Source organism: Eleutherodactylus coqui, chromosome 2 (assembly GCF_035609145.1).
Source record: "Eleutherodactylus coqui strain aEleCoq1 chromosome 2, aEleCoq1.hap1, whole genome shotgun sequence".
NCBI classification, from domain to species: Eukaryota; Metazoa; Chordata; class Amphibia; order Anura; family Eleutherodactylidae; genus Eleutherodactylus; species Eleutherodactylus coqui.
Genome location: NC_089838.1, coordinates 300,683,966 through 300,705,551, shown reverse-complemented (window position 1 = coordinate 300,705,551; position 21,586 = coordinate 300,683,966). Strand labels below are relative to the sequence as shown.

The following is a 21,586-nucleotide window of genomic DNA, read 5'->3' as shown; positions in this document are numbered from 1 at the left end:
CCCCCCTCCTAGGAGTAGGGACTTACGGGCAGTGGAGAAACCCTGACGCAAGGGAGAGGCGACCGAGGGAGAGTGCGAGGCCTGGCGCTTGATGTCCGTATTAAGTTTTTAGGGGGGTTTGAGAAGGATACATATATATCCTTGTAGGTAGAAAAGAAAACACTGGAATATATACATTTATATAGATATAGTTATGTGCCTTTCTTTTTATATGCATACTAACTTTATTCTCATATGTACTAACTCTATGAATAACTTAATACTTCGCCTTATATCAGATATGCCAAGAGGCCTTGCAAGGCGAAGACAAAATGTATCTTGAACACAAAGAATAACCAGACACGAAGGCCGCGTGTACTTGGCCGTTTTCCCAGAAGCGCCATATCTAGATGAAGACCGTTCAACTATGCATCTGAACTTTCACTGTCTCAGGCCGGAAATCCGGACTTCCCATATATGGTTATGCTGTGAATTTTAGCCAATGAGCCCATCACCCATTTCTAGTGATGAGACCAAAGGGTATAAGATCTCATGTAATCTGTAATAAAGGGGCGCAGCGCAGTCATGTCCCCGTGTGAGGAACTATACCAGACCTCCGTGTGGTGTTTTCTTCTTTACCGCCGGCAGCGGGGCAAGTGGGGTGGGCCTGATTGGTGCTGTACTTAGAATTTTACCCTGACACCTGCCTGCGTGACCAGTATCGGAAATTAGTCAGGTCCCTGCTGTTAACTCTTTAAATTGCCTCTGTTTCCTGAACACCCCACCCAATGACTACATTGTTACGTGCAGTTCAGTTGCAATGGCAGCCTGAAGCATTGTGAATGCCCCCAGGCCTGCTGTGGATTTTTCCCTAATAGGTTGCCTGCTAAGGTGCAATATACCGTAATACTGAAGTATTGCAGTTGATTGTATAAGCGAACAAATGATCACAAGGTCAAGTCTCCTAATGGAAGTTTATATGATGTATTATATGGTACCATTGAAGCCCTCATGGCTATGTCAATGGAAAAATAAAAAGGTTATAATTTTTTGAAAATGTGGGGAGAGACAACAAATATGAAAAAACAAAAAATGTCTGTCTCCTGGGAGCTAAAGCAGCATAAGGGCTGTAGGGCATGTCTTCTGTACACACACAATAATCACCCTATTTTGTGTACTAATATTATGGCATTTTGAGGTTATATAATGGGGTCTTCCCAGACTACCGGGTAAGGGGGTGTCTGTCTCTGGACTATAAGTAATGGTATAACTGAGGATCAGTCCAGAGTAAGTACCGCATAACTTTGGACTTTCAACTACATATGTAGATCATATCTATATATAAACAGTATCCTAATTATTGGTTTCTGCACACTTGCAGTGATGTATGATGCCAAGATCTAAGGCTCCTACTAAAAAACCTAATATTTTATTACCAGTATAATACCTCCATCTAGCAGAGACAGCACGGCTAGCACCAAGAATGGCGAAGCTTTCCCAACAAATTCATACATGACCGATCCAAAGGGGGCGCCAGCTGCAGAGAGAAGGGAATTTAAATAAGGAAAACTTTAAGGAAGACCAGCCAAAATCCACAAGTCCTAAACTGAGAGACTGATAGTACTTACTGAGCACACCCAGTGCCAGACCTCCTAATGCAAAGCCCATGGCCTGTCCTCTTTCATAGTCATCGGTGTATACACTTGCCAGCATTCCCAAACCTGAAAATACACATATGCAAGTCACTGTAGGCAGAGAATACTTATATATCGGTAGTTTAACTTTGTTGTTGCTCTTTCTTAAAAAGAGACTAAACCTGAGCACACATGCTCCATGTGATGGGTCTTAACTAGAGTACAAAAGTATAGTCCACCAGCAGCACAAATTTAACCCTCCCTAGGGTCAGGCCAATAAATGCCAAGCCAGATCGGAGCCAAAAACCAGAAAGGTTCCAAATAAATGTCTGTACAGAATGATGACCGGCAGCATAAGCGGATGGGCAAAGATACAAAAGCTTCTTTATTGCCCCATTACAAAAAGTAGCGATGTTTCGGCCTTTAGCATGAGGAAGGACATAAAGGCCGAAACGTCGCTACTCTTTGTATCTTATGTCAGTATGCACAACAAGGCCCAAACCAAAAGGAACATAAAACTTCAACTTTTTTTAGCTTTTACTTGATCGCCATTATCCATTGGATAACGGCGTTCACGAGACCAGAAACCGCTCACCGCGGCCTTCGGTCATTGCTCCAGGCTCTCGGCTACCTTTAGTAACCAGGAGCAAGGAGATTTTAAATTTCACGGGGAACGAGCCCTTCTGAGCATACGTCTGGTACGCATGTGCAGAAGGCGATGTAAGGTCCTGGAAGGGCCAGAACATCGCGGGACATAGCGGAGGGTGAGTACTTTTAGCTCCCCTCATGGATCAGATCAAGGCACTGAGCAAGAGAACTGGGCCAAGTCTAGCAATGTCCCTGGTGATTACTCAGCAGTTATCACTAGTGTGAGGATCCAAAAACACTCCCCAGATCCCAGGCTCTTGGACCCCAGTGACTCAACATGACTATTTATTACATGGTTGCTCAATAATTTGAATGAGCGAATGCACAGCGTTCCCCCGGCAATTATAGTCCATCTTGGATGGGTTTGATCAGCTGGAACCACAGCAATTAGTTGATCACTGGAGCTACTACAATTTGAAGCTGACAATATGCTTTGGATCAAATTCGGCTGAACCCCCCTTATTTTTATGTTTCTATGAGGAGGATGTCCTCATACACATCAGGATTGGAAATACTGGATTTCATCATAACTGATGCTTCTGCACATAAGACAGATGGGGCAAGCGCCAAATAATTGTTCGATGTGCCACATCTATTTATTTAAGGGTGGCTTCACATCTGTGTCAGGATTCCGGTTTCCTAGTCCTTTCAAGGGAGCAGGAAAAGGTAATTCCCTGGCCGAATGGCTCCATCTTATGATGGAACCAAACAGCGCCACACAGACCCCAATGACTATAATTTGGACTGTTCGCTAAGAAAATTACGACATGCAGCGCTTTTTCTTCTAGTATATTGTGCCGGATCTGTGATGGAACCGGAGGTTCCAGCGTAGATGTGAAGCCACCCTAACTTGCCAAACATTTCTTTGGCACCTTACACTACTTGTGTAGCCTATTGTCCTCTATTGACTGCGGTGCTACGCCAATAGTCTAGGCTAAACTTCCCAATATTATTTATTCAGTGTCCAGCTACAACAGGAAATATGGCCTTGAGAGGAACATTATAAACTAAAGCCCTCACCAGTACCAATGGCACCAATAGATGGACATTAGGATATACATTATATTGAGAAAAGTATGGGGACACGCATAGAAGGTGATAAAATTCAATTTTATTCATATTTTTCAATCTGCTGTTGGGCTGCCTTTGGCCTCAATGACTGCAGTAACCTTCCTAGTAAATTCCAATATATGTGTTGTGGGATTTGCCTCCATTCCTCAAGGAGAGCTTCAGATACTGACGCAGGGATGATGGGTGTGTCCTAAAGATGGTTGCTAAAAAAAAAATTCAGATCTGGACTTTGGGTCAGTCAATGAAGTTTGCAGACGTTCTACTCCACAAAGCAAATCTCAACACTGCATGCTACATGACATGGTGCTAGGTCATGTGGTAGACACATGGACCAAATTATTGCCACAGGGCAGGTAAAGCCACATTGTCCGGCATGTCTCTGTACCCATTGGCGTTGAGGGTAGACTTCACTATAATCAATGGTCCTAGACCTTACCACTAGAAACATCCCTACACTATAACAGAACCTCCTCAATACTTCACAGTCACATGAAAACCACTCTCCAGGCAACCGCCACACCCAAGTGCGGTCATCCACTCGGAAGATGGTGTACCGTGATTCATCTTCCACAACACTTGCTTCCGTTCATTTGCAGTCCAAGAACAACATTCGAAGTGCCATCGCAGGCACCTCTGTGCATTCACTGCTGTGATGTCGGGCTTGTGTGTAGCCGCTTGTTCGTGGTAACCCTTCGCATGCAGTTCGCTACATATGGCTTTGGCGCTAATGGATCTTCCAATGGCCCGTGAGACCTCCTGAGCATCAGCAGAGGTTGTGCGTTAAGACTTATCCCCAAACATGGCTGCACTGCACACACACGGATATTTTCCAGTTCCGAATAACATTGCCAACAGTGGACTTGGGAAAGTCTCAAAGCACTGCAATGTGATTGGTTGCTCAGGTGACATCCCACCACCATACCCCATTGTCAACTCTACATCTCATGACATTCTGATGGTTTTTGTACTGGGATTTGCCTGTGTGATCCTCTCCTTTTATACCTAATGCTCACACATCTGATGTGCATATCCCCTTCGTCTGACAGCACAAGATTGGTGGGGGGTCCCAATACTTCTGTCAACACAATGAAGGTTATCATTCGTAGTCCATAAGTACTAAACTCTCACCTGCAACCGTGGAAAATGAGGATCCAACTCCCTGCAGCGATCTTGCCACTAACAGAAGTGTGTATGAGCCAGAGAAGGCAAAAACTGACAGAGACAGAAGACAAAAAAGGGAATTAACTGCCGAAGGATTATGGCAATCTGTGGGTCAAAACAGCAGATGTTCCAGAGCAGTGTTCTCTAACCAGTGACTTGGGGTTTAAGGCCCATTTACACACAAAGGCAATCTTTCTAACAATCGAAAGATTGACAGTTTCAGCGATTATTTTGCATAAAGTGTTAATGGACACTAATGTCCATTAACACTTTATTAGCTACATTTGCATGTAAAATGCCCTCCAGGAGCTGTTTGCAGAGTACAGCATGTAGTCTGAGCTCTGCACACAGCTCCTTTGTTCTCGCACGAGCTGTCAGCAGAACACAGCGTGCGGTCCCTGTTATCTTAAAATCATCACTCAGCTGAAGCGGGAACAAGGGCAGCATTTACACACAACGATTATCGCTCATATGCCATTGTTTGAGCGAATTTTGAGCGATAATCATTGCATGTAAATGGGCCTTTACATGTGACTCTCAGGACCCATGTATGTGACACACACAGCTACTATTGTGCACTATTGGCTCCAGCTATTTCATACTATTTCTTATGGTGGTTTCACACACAGCGTTTTTTTTTGGAAAACAGCTATTGCAGTTTTTAAACTACTTCAAAAACTGCAGTGGCATTTTTCCAAAAATTACTGAGTGAAACCACCCTTAAAGGGATTTTTCAATTTAGACAGTCTATCTTTATAAGAAAGATAAGCTGATCACAGGTTTCCCACTACTGGGACTGTAGCAGCAGGTGTTCAATTTCCCAACAGCACCTCCACAGGTGAAATGATGCATTACATGATTACTGTTAAGATCAATGTGCTATCCATGCTGTGCAAAGACATTGCAGGTCCTCCAAAGATGTTCTTTGTAGCTGTTCTCCACTATAGACAATGCGAAATGTTATAATCCTATGGAAGTGAGCAGAAGTTTGAAGGACTAGCAATCCGGAAAGTGGTGCTGGACATTTTTAAGTGTATTATATTTAATACTTCGATATGTCATGGTGCTGAAATGGAATATCATGTTATAACTAGAGATGAGCGAGTATACTCGCTAAGGCACATTACTCGAGCGAGTAGTGGCTTAGCCGAGTATCTCCCGGCTCGTCTATAAAGATTCAGGGGCCGGCGGGGGACCGGGGAGAGCGGGCAGGAACGGAGGGGAGATCTCTCTTTCCCTCTCTCCCCCCGCTCCCCGCCGCAACTCACCTGTCACCCGCGCCGGCCCCCGAATCTTTAGAGACGAGCGGGGAGATACTCGGCTGAGGCACTACTCGCTCGAGTAATGTGCCTTAGCGAGTATACTCGCTCATCTCTAGTTATAACTGATCTTAATTATCTTCCTGATTCACAAAATTTTCTATTTTCTTAAAGGCTTGTGAACATGTAATAGACAAATATATGACTCACGTAAAGTAGACAAGAAGAGGATGATAAATCCACAGAACATTGGCATATCAAATCCAAACCTGGGAGAATAAGAGCATTAGAAGAAGAGATGGGAAGGACTAAGCAGATATATAACAAAGCCTTGTGAAGCTTCTACATCCCCAGCCCACCCATACGACTTACCTGTTGGTAATAAGTCCTACTATAGGGTTGACTAGAAGTTGTAGTATTGCCTTGGATGCAAACAGAAGACCAATCTGGACATTCTCTTCTTGTAGGACACTCGATTCCTTGTTGCAGCTGTCATTTTTTGTCTTGTTATGGTCACTTAAGATTGTGGCGTTGTCATAAAAAGAATAAATTGATGAAAACGAATTTTTGGAAGCAGAAGATGCAGACATCAGGGCTACAGACGCATTTCCATTCTTGTGTTCTTTTTGGTACAGGAAACTTGGAATGATGGGAACTAAACAGAGAGGATTATTTATTAGACCTAGATATGTGAATAAGCAATGAGTGGTCAATATGAAGATGAAAATTCTTATAAAGAAACATCTTAACTAAAGGCCCATTTGCACGCAAAGACAGTCTTTCAAATTACTGAAAGATTGACAGTTTTAGCGATTGTTTCGCATAAAGTGCTAATAGACACTAATGTCCATCAGCACTTTATAATCTTCATTTGCATGTAAATGAGCCTCCAGGAGTTGTTTGCAGAACTTAGCATGTGGTCTGACCTCTGCACACAGTTCCTTTGTTCTCGCATGGGCTGTCAGCTGAATACAATGTAATCAGCGCGCCCATGGAGAACACAGTGTGCGGTCCCTGCTATCTACTCTCCATATGAAGGATGGATTTTAAGCTCACCTAAAGATCATCGTTCAGCTGAAAAGTAAACAAAGGTAACGTTTACATGCAACAAGTCTTTCAAAATTAGCATTTCTCAAGAATCAGAAGCTCGAGAGGGGTAAAGTTTCTCTTTAGGGAGAACAGCAAGTAAGTGTGAGAAGACTTATAAGGCCATGCCAGCTCCCCTGGGAAATTTATGCAAATGAGAAGACGTAACAATGCTTCTACAGTGCCACCTATTAGATAACGATGTACAGACTGTCAGTCTGAAACAGTCTGTCTGTACAGGGTTATCTTTTCCTTCTGGAGAAGACTCTGGCTTTGGCTCATATTCCCAGTCATTGTTGCAAGGCTTGCTAACACACTTGCAGGAATGCTACCTTCTAAAAGGTATAGAGACAATACTTCATTGGCCCATTTGCATACATTTCCTAGAGGAGCATGAATGTCCTTATAAGTCTCCTCACACCTACTAGGTTCTCTCCCTGAAAAATTACCCCTCCTGCAGCAAAATAGCTAGAAGTGGGACAACCCTTTTAGGATACATATATGCCTTTAATCAGTGTTTCCTAACCATTTCAGCCTTAGAAAAAAATCTTTACCATGGTGCACCCCTACCAAAATGGGTGTGTGGGCAGGGGCATGGCTTATTACAACATATAATTTTACCTCTGATATATCGGGTACCCTGCAACCTCTAGTAAGCGCAGCACTGCTGCCCAATTCTGCATCACCTGACCAGCAATGCTGCGCTCATTAGAGTCCACCAGGTGCCAAGTGAAGCATTTTATTGCGAGAAGGTTAAGCCCCCCCCCCCCTAAAATAAGCCCTAGATGAATTCCCTGAAAAAAAAGGGAACACTTACCCAAAAGGCTCGGTCTGGGTCCTGCGGCTGCTCTCCGGAGCTCCACTGGGCGGCCTGCGGTTCCCGTTCACCCACAGAAGAACACTTTCTGGTTGTGGGATTTGTTCTTCAAACTCTGCTCAGCCAATCAATGCAGAGCTGGATGAACCAATTGCATTGGTTCATCGAGCACCACATTGATTGGCTGAGTGGCGCTGGATGAACCAATCACAGCCATTGCTTCCTGGAGGCGGGATTTCTGAATCCCACAACCAGGAAGTGATCTTCTTTGCTTAAACGAGGACTGCAGGATGCATGGCAGGATTCTGGGGAGCAGCGGGAGGAACTGGATCGCACCTGCTAAGTATTTCTTTCTTGGGGGGGAATGCAACTAGGTCTTATTTTAGGGGTGGGAAATCGCATAACATCTCACGAAAATCGCTAGTTCATGAGATGCGATTTAATAAACAAGGAGGCTCCATAGAAAAACATTGGCTACAAAACATCCCAAAAAACTAATTTAATGTTGACTGAGTGATTGCTAGCCTGGTAACTGCAGCACCCCCGTTGAGAATCACTACCTTAAATTAACATGGGATAGCAGGTAACTAAGCAGTTAGCGGCTGCCTTGCAGCATTGGGGTCTTGGATTCAAATCTGACCGAGGGCAACATCTGCATGGAGTTTGTATATTCTACCAGTATTTGTGTGGATTTCTTCTGGGTACTCTGCTTTCCTCCCACACCCCAAAAATATACCAATAGGCAAATATAGATTGTGAACCCCCATGGGGACAGGGTGCAATGGAAGTGATGACAGTCTGTTTATGGATATATGCCCTAGATAAAGAAGATGAGTAACATCTCGAGAGACGGACATACCGACCACTGTGAAGAGCATGTTATCCAGGAACAGGGCTACAGAGACCACCACCAGGACCAGCTTCCTGGAGCCCCTCTTCTCATTCAGCCATCTGCAGGGGGCGCACTCCATCATGGTACCAGAGGGAAGACCCTTTGAGAAGAAAACAATTCATTCTTAATCTGTTAGAGTTGCTTCCACTAAATTGAGTTTGTTTCTCTTGTGTTCTGACTCGAGAAGATCCAGCATGTCTACTAACATAAATAGGCACCATACAATGTTCCCGCTAAGCCGACTTCACGCGGGCGTATTTGCGCATGCCAATCAGAGGTGGCACTCGATGAACCAATCACAGCTATTCAGTGGTGTCATTCACTGAATAATCGAGCACCGCCTCTGATTGGCTGAGCAACGGCGCTCATGATCCAATCACAGCACTTGCTTGCTGGAGGCGGGGTATTCAAAGCCCTGTCACCAGAGAGAGAGTGCTGTGTCAATGCTGAGGACACGGCAGCCTGCCGCAGCGCCAGAGACCAGTTCGGGCCATATAAGTATAAGACACCTGAAAATAAGACACTGCTTCTTTTGGAACAAAAATGAATATAAGACAGTGCCTTATTTTCGGGGGGAAATGGTAGTTGCGCACCAAAGATCTCCATAGAAGTCAATGGGGGTTCGCAATCCACAATGTGATGCATGGATCACTGCGTAATTGCGCAGGAAAAAGAACACATCTAGGACTCATTAAGACTAGTTAACTATTTCAATCGGTGCATCTTTGTTTGCTGTGTACAAATGAGCATGTCTTGCAGGCCAAAAAGATACAGTAAAATAAGCCGATGCACGTGCCAGAAAGCATAGTTCGGTCCGCAGAAACACTACACTCATGCGCGACTTGCCTTAGACTTTAGTTCAGACTTATACAACATGTGCTGCCACTGCTCCATAAATGACAATGGACACTTTTCTTGGGATTCTTGGAGGTCCGTGTCGTCTGATGTTGAAAAAACCCTATAAATAATTCTTTAAAATGACTAGAGATGAGCGAGCACCAAAATGCTCGGGTGCTCGTTACTCGGCACGAAATTTTCGAGTAACGAACCCCATTGAAGTCAATGGGCGACCCGAGCATTTTTGTATTTCGCCGATGCTCGCTAAGGTTTTCATGTGTGAAAATCTGGGCAATTCAAGAAAGTGATGGGAACGACACAGCAACGGATAGGGCAGGCGAGGGGCTACATGTTGGGCTGCATCTCAAGTTCACAGGTCCCACTATTAAGCCACAATAGCGGCAAGAGTGCCCCCCCCCCGCACTGTCAGCGTAAAGATCGTTCTCCTCTGGCACAGCTGTAACAGCTGTAGCAGAGAAGAACGATGTTAGCCCATTGAATTCAATGGAACCAGCAATACAGCAGGTTCCACTGAATGCAATGGGCTGCCGGCGATCGCAGGATGAATGGTCGGAAAGGGGTTAAATATATAACCCCTTCCCTGCAATTCATCCAGAAATGTGATACACTAAAAATATATACCGGCGTATAAGGCGACGGGGCGTATAAGACAACCCCCCAACTGTCACCTTATATGCCGGCAATACAGTGGAGCAAAGAATAAAAAGCATTACTTACTTCTTCAGACGATCTGCGCCGCTCCTGCAGACTGTCACTCCTTCCTGGTCCACGGACTAAAGCTTTCTCTATGAAAGGCTTGAAATCCCCGCCTCCAGAAACACAGCCAATCACAGCAATTCAATGACATCACTGTCATTGGCTGTGATTGGCTGAAGGCACGTGTGTTTCTGGAGGCGTGGATTTAAAGCCTTTCGTAGAGAAAGCAATGCTCTGCCGGGAACCAGGAGGGAGCAAGAGCCTGCAGGAGCACCGCAGAACACCAGGAAGGAGTGACAGTCTGCAGGAGCGGCGCAGATCGTCTGAAGAAGTGAGTAATGCTTTTTATTCTTTGCTCCACTGTATTGCCGGCGTATAAGATGACAGTTGGGGGGTCGTCTTATACGCCCCGTCGCCTTATACGCCGGTATATATTTTTAGTGTATCACATTTCTGGATGAATTGCAGGGAAGGGGTTATATATTTAACCCCTTCCCGACCATTCATCCTGCGATCGCCGGAAGCCCATTGCATTCAGTGGAACCTGCTGTATTGCTGGTTCCATTGAATTCAATGGGCAAACATCGTTCTTCTCTGCTACAGCTGTTACAGCTGTGGCAGAAAAGAAGGATTTGTCTTCTATATGTTCTCAATGGGGTCGGCGCTGCTGCCGCCGGCCCCACTGAGCGCATATAGAGACGATTTATGGCCTTTAGAAGGACCGTTGGGGTTCTTGAAGCCTACAATACACCTAACACTCTCCCTATAGCAGCTCCAACACGATACCACTTTCCCTGAACTAATGTCAGAATACATCCGTAGCGAGCGGCGGGAAGGGCAGATTTCAATACTCGGGTGACACCTTATCTCCCCAGCCACTCACAGCAGGGGGGTGGTATAGGGCTTAAACGTTGCAGGGGGAAGTTGTAATGCCTTCCCTGTCTTTCAATTGGCCAGAAAAGCGCGCTAACGTCTCACAGAGGAAAGTGAAAGTAACCCGAACACCGCGTGGTGCTCGTTAAGAGTAACGAGCATCCCGAACACCCTAATATTCGCACGAATATCAAGCTCGGACGAGTACGTTCGCTCATCTCTAGCGAGCACCAAAATGCTCGGGTGCTCGTTACTCGGGACGAAAATTTCGCGATGCTCGAGGGTTCGTTTCGAATAACGAACCCCATTGAAGTCAATGGGCGACTCGAGCATTTTTGTATATCGCCGATGCTCGCTAAGGTTTCCATTTGTGAAAATCTGGGCAATTCAAGAAAGTGATGGGAACAACACAGCAACGGATAGGGCAGGCGAGGGGCTACATGTTGGGCTGCATCTCAAGTTCCCAGGTCCCACTATTAAGCCACAATAGCGGCAAGAGTGCCCCCCCCCTCCCAACAATTTTTACTTCTGAAAAGCCCTCATTAGCAATGCATACCTTAGCTAAGCACCACACTACCTCCAACAAAGCACAATCACTGCCTGCATGACACTCCGCTGCCACTTCTCCTGGGTTACACGCTGCCCAACCCCCCCCCTCCCCCCGCACGACCCAGTGTCCACAGCACACACCAAAGTGTCCCTGCGCAGCCTTCAGCTGCCCTCATGCCACACCACCCTCATGTCTATTTATAAGTGCGTATGCCATGAGGAGGAACCGCAGGCACACACTGCAGAGGGTTGGCACGGCTAGGCAGCGACCCTCTTTAAAAGGGGCGGGGCGATAGCCCACAATGCTGTACAGAAGCAATGAGAAATCCAATCCTGTGCCACCTTTGTCAGGAGCTGCACACGTGGGCATAGCAATGGGGAACCTATGTGCCACACACTATTCATTCTGTCAAGGTGTCTGCATGCCCCAGTCAGACCGCGGTTTTTTATAAATAGTCACAGGCAGGTACAACTTGGGTGGCTCCCTGGAACCCACCGGCGGTACATAAATATATCCCATTGCATTGCCCATCACAGCTGAGGTAATGTCATGTTTAATGCAGGTGGGCTTCGGCCCACACTGCATGCCCCAGTCAGACTGGGGTTCTTTAGAAGTAGACACATGCAGTTACAACTCCGTGTGGACCGACAGCATGGGTGGGTGCCAGGAAGCCACCGGCGGTACATAAATATATCCCATTGCATTGCCCATCACAGCTGAGGTAACGTCAGGTTTAATGCAGGTGGGCTTCAGCCCACACTGCATGCCCCAGTCAGACCGGGGTTTTTAATACATAGACACAGGCAGGTACAACTCCCTAATGTGAAGTCCGTGTGGACCGACAGCATGGGTGGTTCCCTGAAACCCACTGGCGGTACAAAAATATATCCCATTGCAGTGCCCTGGACAGCAAAGCTAACGTCTGATTAAATACAGGTGGGCTTCGGCCCAAACTGCATGCCCCAGTCAGGCTCGAGTTTTTTATAAGTATACACAGGCACGTACATCTCTCTAATGGGAAGTCCATGTGGACCTACAGCATGGGTGGGTCCCAGGAAGCCATCGGCGGTACATAAATATATCCCATTGCAGTGCCCAGCACAGCTGATGTAACATCAGCTTTAATGCAGGTGGGCAAAAAATTAATTGGATTACACTGTAGGCGAGGGCCCACAAAAATTGGTGTACCAACAGTACTAATGTACCTCAGAAAAATTGCCCATGCCCAACCAAGAGGGCAGGTGAAACCCATTAATCGCTTTGGTTAATGTGGCTTAATTTGTAACTAGGCCTGGAGGCAGCCCAGTTAAAATAAAAATTGGTTCAGGCGCAAGTTTCAACGCTTTAATGAGCATTGAAACGTATAAAAATTGTTTACAAAAATTATATGACTGAGCCTTGTGGGCCTAAGAAAAATTGCCCGTTCGGCGTGATTACGTGAGGTTTCAGGAGGAGGAGCAGGAGGAGGAGGATGAATAGAATACACAGATTGATGAAGCAAAAAGGTCCCCGTTTTTGATGGTGAGAGAGAACGTAGCTTCCATCCGCGGGTGCAGCCTACGTATTGTTTAGGTATCGCTGCTGTCCGCTGGTGGAGAAGAGAAGTCTGGGGAAATCCAGGCTTTGTTCATCTTGATGAGTGTAAGCCTGTCGGCACTGTCGGTTGACAGGCGGGTACGCTTATCCGTGATGATTTCCCCAGCCGCACTAAACACCCTCTCTGACAAGACGCTAGCCGCAGGACAAGCAAGCACCTCCAGGGCATACAGCGCGGGTTCAGGCCACGTGTCCAGCTTCGACACCCAGTAGTTGTAGGTGGCAGAGGCGTCACGGAGGACGGTCGTGCGATCGGGTAGGTACTCCCTCACCATCCTTTTACAGTGCTCCCGCCGACTCAGCCTTGACTGGGGAGCGGTGACACAGTCTTGCTGGGGAGCCAGAAAGCTGTCAAAGGCCTTAGAGAGTGTTCCCCTGCCTGTGCTGTACATGCTGCCTGATCTCCGCGCCACCCCTGCTACCTGGCCCTCGGAACTGCGCCTTCAGCCACTAGCGCTGTCAGATGGGAATTTTACCATCAGTTTGTCCGCCAGGGTCCTGTGGTATAGCATCACTCTCGAACCCCTTTCCTCTTCGGGTATGAGAGTGGAAAGGTTCTGCTTATACCGTGGGTCGAGCAGTGTGTACACCCAGTAATCCGTAGTGGCCAGAATGCATGTAACGCGAGGGTCACGAGAAAGGCATCCTAACATGAAGTCAGCCATGTGTGCCAGGGTACCTGTACGCAACACATGGCTGTCCTCACTAGGAAGATCACTTTCAGGATCCTCCTCCTCCTCAGGCAATACACGCTGAAAGGATGACAGGCAAGCAGCATGGGTACCCTCAGCAGTGGGCCAAGCTGTCTCTTCCCCCTCCTCCTCATCCTCCTCATGCTCCTCCTCCTCCTCCTCAACGCGCTGAGATATAGACAGGAGGGTGCTCTGACTATCCAGCGACATACTGTCTTCCCCCGCCTCCGTTTCCGAGCGCAAAGCGTCTGCCTTTATGCTTTGCAGGGAACTTCTCAAGAGGCATAGCAGAAGAATGGTGACGCTAATGATTGCAGCATCGCCGCTCACCATCTGGGTAGACTCCTCAAAGTTTCCAAGGACCTGGCAGATGTCTGCCAACCAGGCCCACTCTTCTGTAAAGAATTGAGGAGGCTGACTCCCACTGCGCCGCCCATGTTGGAGTTGGTATTCCACTATAGCTCTACGCTGCTCATAGAGCCTGGCCAACATGTGGAGCGTAGAGTTCCACTGTGTGGGCACGTCGCACAGCAGTCGGTGCACTGGCAGATTAAACCGATGTTGCAGGGTGCGCAGGGTGGCAGCGTCCGTGTGGGACTTGCGGAAATGTGCGCTGAGCCGGCGCACCTTTCCGAGCAGGTCTGACAAGCGTGGGTAGCTTTTCAGAAAGCGCTGAACCACCAAATTAAAGACGTGGTCCAGGCACGGCACGTGCGTGAGGCTGCCGAGCTGCAGAGCCGCCACCAGGTTACGGCCGTTGTCACACACGACCATGCCCGGTTGGAGGCTCAGCGGTGCAAGCCAGCGGTCGGTCTGCTCTGTCAGACCCTGCAGCAGTTCGTGGGCTGTGTGCCTCTTCTCTCCTAAGCTGAGTAGTTTCAGCACGGCCTGCTGACGCTTGCCCACCGCTGTGCTGCCGTGCCGCGCGACACCGACTGCTGGCGACGTGCTGCTGCTGACACATCTTGATTGCGAGACAGAGGTTGCGTAGGAGGAGTAGGAGGGTGGTTTAGTGGAGGAAGCATACACTGCCGCAGATACCACCACCGATTCTGGGGGTGGGTAGGATGTGAGCGGTCCCAGGCTCTGACTCTGTCCCAGCCTCCACTAAATTCACCCAATGTGCCGTCAGGGAGATATAGTGGCCCTGCCTGCCTGTGCTTGCCCACGTGTCCGTTGTTAAGTGGACCTTGGCAGTAACCGCGTTGGTGAGGGCGCGTACAATGTTGCGGGAGACGTGGTCGTGCAGGGCTGGGACGGCACATCGGGAAAAGTAGTGGCGACTGGGAACTGAGTAGCGCGGGGCCGCCGCCATCATACCTTTGAAAGCCTCCGTTTCCACAACCCTATACGGCAGCATCTCCAGGCTGATAAATTTGGCTATGTGCACGTTTAACGCTTGAGCGTGCGGGTGTGTGGCGGCGTACTTGCGCTTGCGCTCCAACACTTGCGCTAGCGACGGCTGGACGGTGCGCTGAGAGACATTGGTGGATGGGGCCGAGGACAGCGGAGGTGAGGGTGTGGGTGCAGGCCAGGAGACGGTAGTGCCTGTGTCCTGAGAGGGGGGTTGGATCTCAGTGGCAGGTTGGGGCACAGGGGGAGAGGCAGCGGTGCAAACCGGAGGCGGTGAACGGCCTTCGTCCCACCTTGTGGGGTGCTTGGCCATCATATGTCTGCGCATGCTGATGGTGGTGAGGCTGGTGGTGGTGGCTCCCCGGCTGATCTTGACGCAACAAAGGTTGCACACCACTGTTCGTCGGTCGTCTGCACTCTCAGTGAAAAACTGCCAGACCTTTGAGCACCTCGGCCTCTGCAGGGTGGCATGGCGCGAGGGGGCGCTTTGGGAAACAGTTGGTGGATTATTCGGTCTGGCCCTGCCTATACCCCTGGCCACCGCACTGCCTCTTCCAACCTGCCCTGCTGCTGCACTTGCCTCCCCCTCTGAAGACCTGTCCTCAGTAGGCGTAGCAAACCAGGTGGGGTCAGTCACCTCATCGTCCTGCTGCTCTTCCTCCGTATCCTCTGTGCGCTCCTCCCTCGGACTTACTCCAATTACTACTACCTGAGTGATAGACAACTGTGTCTCATCGTCATCGTCCTCCTCACCCATTGAAAGCTCTTGAGACAGTTGCCGGAAGTCCCCAGCCTCATCCCCCGGACCCCAGGAACTTTCCAAAGGTTGGGCATCGGTCACGACAAACTCCTCCAGTGGGAGAGGATTCGGGACCATTGCTGCCCATTCTGGGCAGGGGCCCGAGAACAGTTCCTGGGAGTCTGCCTGCTCCTCAGAATGTGTCATTGTAATGGAGTGAGGAGGCTGGGAGGAAGGAGGAGCAGCAGCCAGAGGATTCAGAGTTGCAGCAGTGGACGGCGCAGAACTCTGGGTGGTCGATAGATTGCTGGATGCACTTTCTGCCATCCACGACAGGACCTGCTCACACTGCTCATTTTCTAATAAAGGTCTACCGCGTGGACCCATTAATTGTGAGATGAATGTGGGGACGCCAGAAACGTGCCTCTCTCCTAATCCCGCAGCAGTCGGCTGCGATACACCTGGATCAGGAGCTCGGCCTGTGCCCACACCCTGACTTGGGCCTCTGCGTCCTCGCCCGCGTCCACGTCCTCTAGGCCTACCCCTACCCCTCAGCATGGTGTATTACCAGTAATGCAGAAACAGAATGCTGTAATTAAATGTGCCGCTTATTGGCCTGTGGTTGGAGGCTGACTTCACTTATGGAACGCACAGCAGAGGCAGGAAAGAATTTTGCGCAAGCCTGCTGTAACACTTAGCTGGCTGCGTATTAATTAGGACTACTACCCCCAGCAGAGACGCAGTACACTCAGGACGGTCACAGGCAGCCCAAATAGAATGTTTTTTCCCAAATTTTTTTGGAAAAGCCCACTGCCTATATAGACAGTATATGTCTTTCACCTTTTTCACTGTCCCTGCCTCAGCACTACTGGCCCTATACTATGTAAAATTACTGCAGACTGAGGACGCAATACTCTGCACGGCCGATATACAAAAAAAAAATGTTCAACACTGCAAAATGCAGCCTCAACAGTACTGCACACGGTCAGATGTGGCCCTAAGAAGGACCGTTGGGGTTCTTGAAGCCTAAAATAACTCCTAACACTCTCCCTATAGCAACTCCAGCAAGACAGCACTTTCCCTGAACTATGTCAGAATGCATCTGTGGCGAGCCGCGGGAGGGGCCGATTTTTATACTCGGGTGACACCTGATCTCGCCAGCCACTCACTGCAGGGGGGTGGTATAGGGCTTGAACGTCGCAGGGGGAAGTTGTAATGCCTTCCCTGTCTTTCTATTGGCCAAAAAAAGCGCGCTAACGTCTCAGAGATGAAAGTGAAAGTAACTCGAACATCGCGTGGTACTCGCCTCTAGTAACGAGCATCTCGAACACGCTAATACTCGAACGAGTATCAAGCTCGGACGAGTACGTTCGCTCATCTCTAAAAATGACCTTTTATTATCATGTAAGATTTAGATCTAAAGTTCTTCTAACGGGGCGGTAAAATATAATTTTATGTGTAAATGGGTGATAGAAAGCAGAAGGGGGTTATGAATGGTACATACTCTGATTGGGTCACCGTTACTAGTGGGGTACCACAGGGGGCAGTATTGGGCCCTATTCTTTATACTATATTTATTAAAGACCTAGAAGGATTGTTCAGAAAAATATCAGTATTTGCAGATAATACAAAACTATGTAAACTTATTAACACGAGAGGACAGAATGTGGTTGCAAATGGATCTGGATAAGTTGGGGACAGAAAATGAGGCTTAACACTGATAAATCTGCGGTTCTGGGCAGAGGAAATACATGGCACTATTATACACTAAATGGCAAACCACTGACATGGAGAAGGCCTTGGAAATTTAGTCTTTAGAAATAAGACGTCTGAGGGGCGACCTAATAACTATGTATAGATTTATTAAGGGTCAGTACAGAGATCTCTTCCGTCATCTATTTATACCCAGGACTGTGACTGTAACAAGGGGGCGCTCTTTACGTCTAGAGGAAAGAAGGTTTCTACACCAAAATAGAAGGGGGTTCTTTACTGTAAGAGCAGTGAGACTATGGAACTCTCTGTCCGAGGATGTGATGATGGGGAACTCACTAAGAATACAAGAGCGGCCTGGATGCCTTTCTTGAGTGTAACAATGTTATATGTTATAGTCACTTGGCTTCTACCTCATTGGATTTTTTTGATTTTCCTCTCCACTCCAACTCTTATTTCTGCATCGACGTCTCTGTCTGAGGACTTGGTTTTTGTGGGACAAGTTGTATTTTTAAATGGTGCTATTTGATTCGTTATATATTTATTCTGTGGGTTGGTGCGATTACAACTGTATCATATTTATTTAGAGTTTTTTTCTTGCTGTACTACTTTTAAAAAGTAAAATATATATTTTTTTAAATGTTCTGTCTCCATCTTTTTTATCTATTTGTCAACGGGGTTGTGTTCGGGCTCGTTTATTGCAGGACGACTTGTGGTTTCTATTGTTACCATATTGGAGTATATATGGCTTTTACTGCTTTTTATAAAAAAAATATTCTTGGAAATGAAGCGACCAATCTTTGCCAATCTTTACCCACTCTTCCTTGCAATAGTTCTCCAAATCTGTCAGATTGTGAGGACATCTTCTGTGTAGCGCCCTCTTCAGGTCACCCACAGATCTTCAATGGGATTCAGATCTGGACTCTGGCTGGGCCATTCTTATGGTGATTTGGAGGTCTGCTTTGGGTTGTTGTCGTGTTGAAAGGTGAAATTTCTCTTCATCTTCAGCTTTTTAGCCGAGGCCTGAAGGTTTTGGGCGAAATGGACTGATATTTCGAACTGTTCATAATTCCCTCCATCTTGACTAAAGCCGCAGTTCCAACAGCAGAAAAACAGCCCCAAACCATAACGTTTCCTCCACTATCTGCACTGTGGGTCTGGTGGTCTTCTGGTGACCCGCAGTGTTGGGTTTACACCAAACATACCTTTTGGAATTATTGCCAACAAGTTCCCTCTCGGTCTCATCAGACAGAACATGTTCTCCCACATACTGCTGGCAGACTGGATGGAGGTTTTGGTAAAACATAGCCAGGCTTGGATGTTCTTCTTTGTTAGAGAAGGCTTCCATCTTGCCGCCCTCCCCCACAACCCAGACATATGAAGAAGACAGGAGATGGTTGTCACATGACTACACAACCAGTACTTGCCAGAAACTTCTGCAGCTCCTTTAATGTTGCTGTTGGCCTCTTGGCCTCCCGGACCAATTTTCTTCTGGCCTTTTCAGCAATTTTTGAGAGACATCCAGTTGTTAGTAATGTCACTGTTGTGCCAGATTTAATCCTCTTCTTGATGACGTCTTCACTGTGTCCCATGGTATATGTAATGTCTTGGACATGTTTTGGCCCACTTCTCCTGACTGACACCTTCCAACAATAAGATCTCTTTGTTCTGCTGTAAGATCTTTACAGACCAACTAGGAAAATGTAAGGAGCAAAGCTGTGTGTATATGACGCGCGCATGTAGCTGAGCCATGTGTGTGTCGCGCGCGGGTAGCAAAACCGTGTGTGTGTGATGTGCGTGCGTAGCAGAGCTATGTATGTGTGACGCCTGCGTTGCAGAGCCATGTGTGTGTGAAGCACGTGTGTAGCAGAGCTGTGTGTGTGGGATGCATGCACGTTGTAGAGCCATGTGTGTGATGCGCATGCGTATCAGAAGTGTGTGTGAGACACGTGCGAGTCTCAGAGCGATGTGTGTGACGTGCGTGTAGCAGAGCCATGTGTGCATGAGACGCGTGCATAGCAGAGCCGTGTGCGTGATGCATGAGCGTAGTAGAGCCACTTGTGTGTGAAGCAGAGTCGTCAGTGTGACACGCGTGCATAGCGGAGCCGTGTGTGACGTGCGTGTAGCAGCGCTGTGCGTATTTGATATGCGTGTAGCAGAGCTGTGTGTGTGTGTGAGACAAGCGTGTAGCAGAGCAGTGTGGTGTCTGTGACGTGCATGTAGCAGAGCTGTATATGCTTGACATGCATGTAGCAGAGCCGTGTGTGTGATGTGCGTGTAGCAGAGCTGTGTGGGCTTGACATGCGTGTAGCAGAGCTGCGTGGGCTTGACGTGCATGTAACAGAGCTGTGTGTGACATGCGTGTAGTAGAGCTGTGTGTGTAACATGCGTGTAGCAGAGCTATCTATTATCTATCAAACACCTTAGAGGTCCTAAACCAGCAGCCGTGTGCTTACAACTCCAACCCCTTTCACTTTATTATATCAGTGGCTCACTGGTACTATAATTTCCTAATAATTACTAACATTTTTTCCATATGCAAGAAAGATAGGATAGGACTTATCTTCCTGCTTTTTTTTTTCAAACTTGAGCAATAGCGCAGAGTTTAAATAGTCAAAAGAAAAAACCCTGTTTATGCGCAAATACACTCTATGGTGGTGAGCCTTGCCCTAAGTGATGTGTTCTTGCCCTAAATGTGATTGTCTTTGTAGACTTTTTAAATCCATTGTATACCAAAAGCAACAGCACAGCCAGCTATGTGAAGGAGTTAAACAGACTCTACAGCAGAAAACTGGTAGGAAATGTTTCATGAAGAATATTTAGCAAGTTGCTGAATTTCGCATTTAAGACGCAAGTAAATCAGGCAAAAAATTCAGCGCAAAGAAGTCCGTAGAATTTAAAAGTAGTCTGTCACCAGAAAGTCGACTACTCCTAACTGTATATTGCCGCTCTGGTCATAAGTAGTATTAAACCTGCTCCTGCTGTAGAAATGCAGCCTACTGGGAGTTAGGAGTGTTTACAGGTTCCGCAATCTGTGCGATGGGTGGACTTACAGTTTGTTATGTCCGAGGACTAAAGGCCCATTTACACCTAATGATTATTGCTCAAAATTCATTCAAATTAACGAATTTGATCAATAATTATCGTTCAGTGTGAATGCGGAAAAAAGAATCGCTCACTTGTCGTTCATGGTTGTTTAAGCTGACTTTTCAGTCAGATTGAAAAACCTTGTTGGCTTCTCATCCTGTGTAAATGCTCCCCGCTCAGCACTTCCCATAGGAGGTGAAGTGCTGAGCAAGAAGCCCATGATCCAGGGGCAAGTCTTTCAGCTTAAATGCTCTACACGAGCACTGACGACCTTAGTGGTGACATCAGCACTCGTGCAGTCATTTAAAAGACTGTGGGCCCGTGTAAAAGGGCCTTAAGAACTAAGAATAAGCTGCAAGTTTGCCCATTGGGTGGATTGCAGACGATTTGCATACAGCACAGGAAACCTATAAATGCTTCGAACTCCCAGTCGGCTGCATTTCTACCAAAACAGGTGCATTTAATGCAACACGACAAACTTATATCCTGTGGATGGTGCGGGCTGAAAAGTGAGACTGCTACATCCCAGTAGGAGCTGGCTGTAATTGATAGTTGGCCTCCCACTGCAATGGGGGAAAAAAAAAAATCCCCTCTTTTTGCAAACTTTCCCATTTGTATTAAAAAAAATATTTTTTTTTTTAAAAACCCACATATTTGGCATCATCGTACCCATAACTACCTGTACAATAAATTGAACACACTATTTATCCTGCACGTCAAAATCCGTTAAAAAAAAAAATTAAATTAAAAAACAGCCCAAAAACTTATTTTGTTCATTTTGCCTCCCAAAATACACCATAAAAGTGATCATTAAAGTCGTACGTAACCCAAAACTACCAATAAAAACTACAACTCGTCACGCAAAAAACAAGCCCTCACAGCTGC

General features: G+C 47.2%; 1 protein-coding gene across 2 annotated transcripts in view; it reads right to left on the bottom strand.

Moving 5' to 3' along the window:
* LOC136612804 (chromaffin granule amine transporter-like) overlaps positions 1-21,586 on the bottom strand; it is a 96,107-nt gene that overhangs the window by 32,119 nt on the left and 42,402 nt on the right. For both annotated transcript variants that reach the window (XM_066593493.1, XM_066593492.1), the window contains 6 exons: positions 8,515-8,647; positions 6,125-6,407; positions 5,963-6,021; positions 4,461-4,544; positions 1,608-1,700; positions 1,427-1,516 (listed from right to left, as the gene is read on the bottom strand). In XM_066593493.1, the coding sequence (XP_066449590.1) occupies positions 1,427-1,516; positions 1,608-1,700; positions 4,461-4,544; positions 5,963-6,021; positions 6,125-6,407; positions 8,515-8,647 (742 nt within the window). The remainder of the gene's footprint in view (positions 1-1,426; positions 1,517-1,607; positions 1,701-4,460; positions 4,545-5,962; positions 6,022-6,124; positions 6,408-8,514; positions 8,648-21,586) is intronic.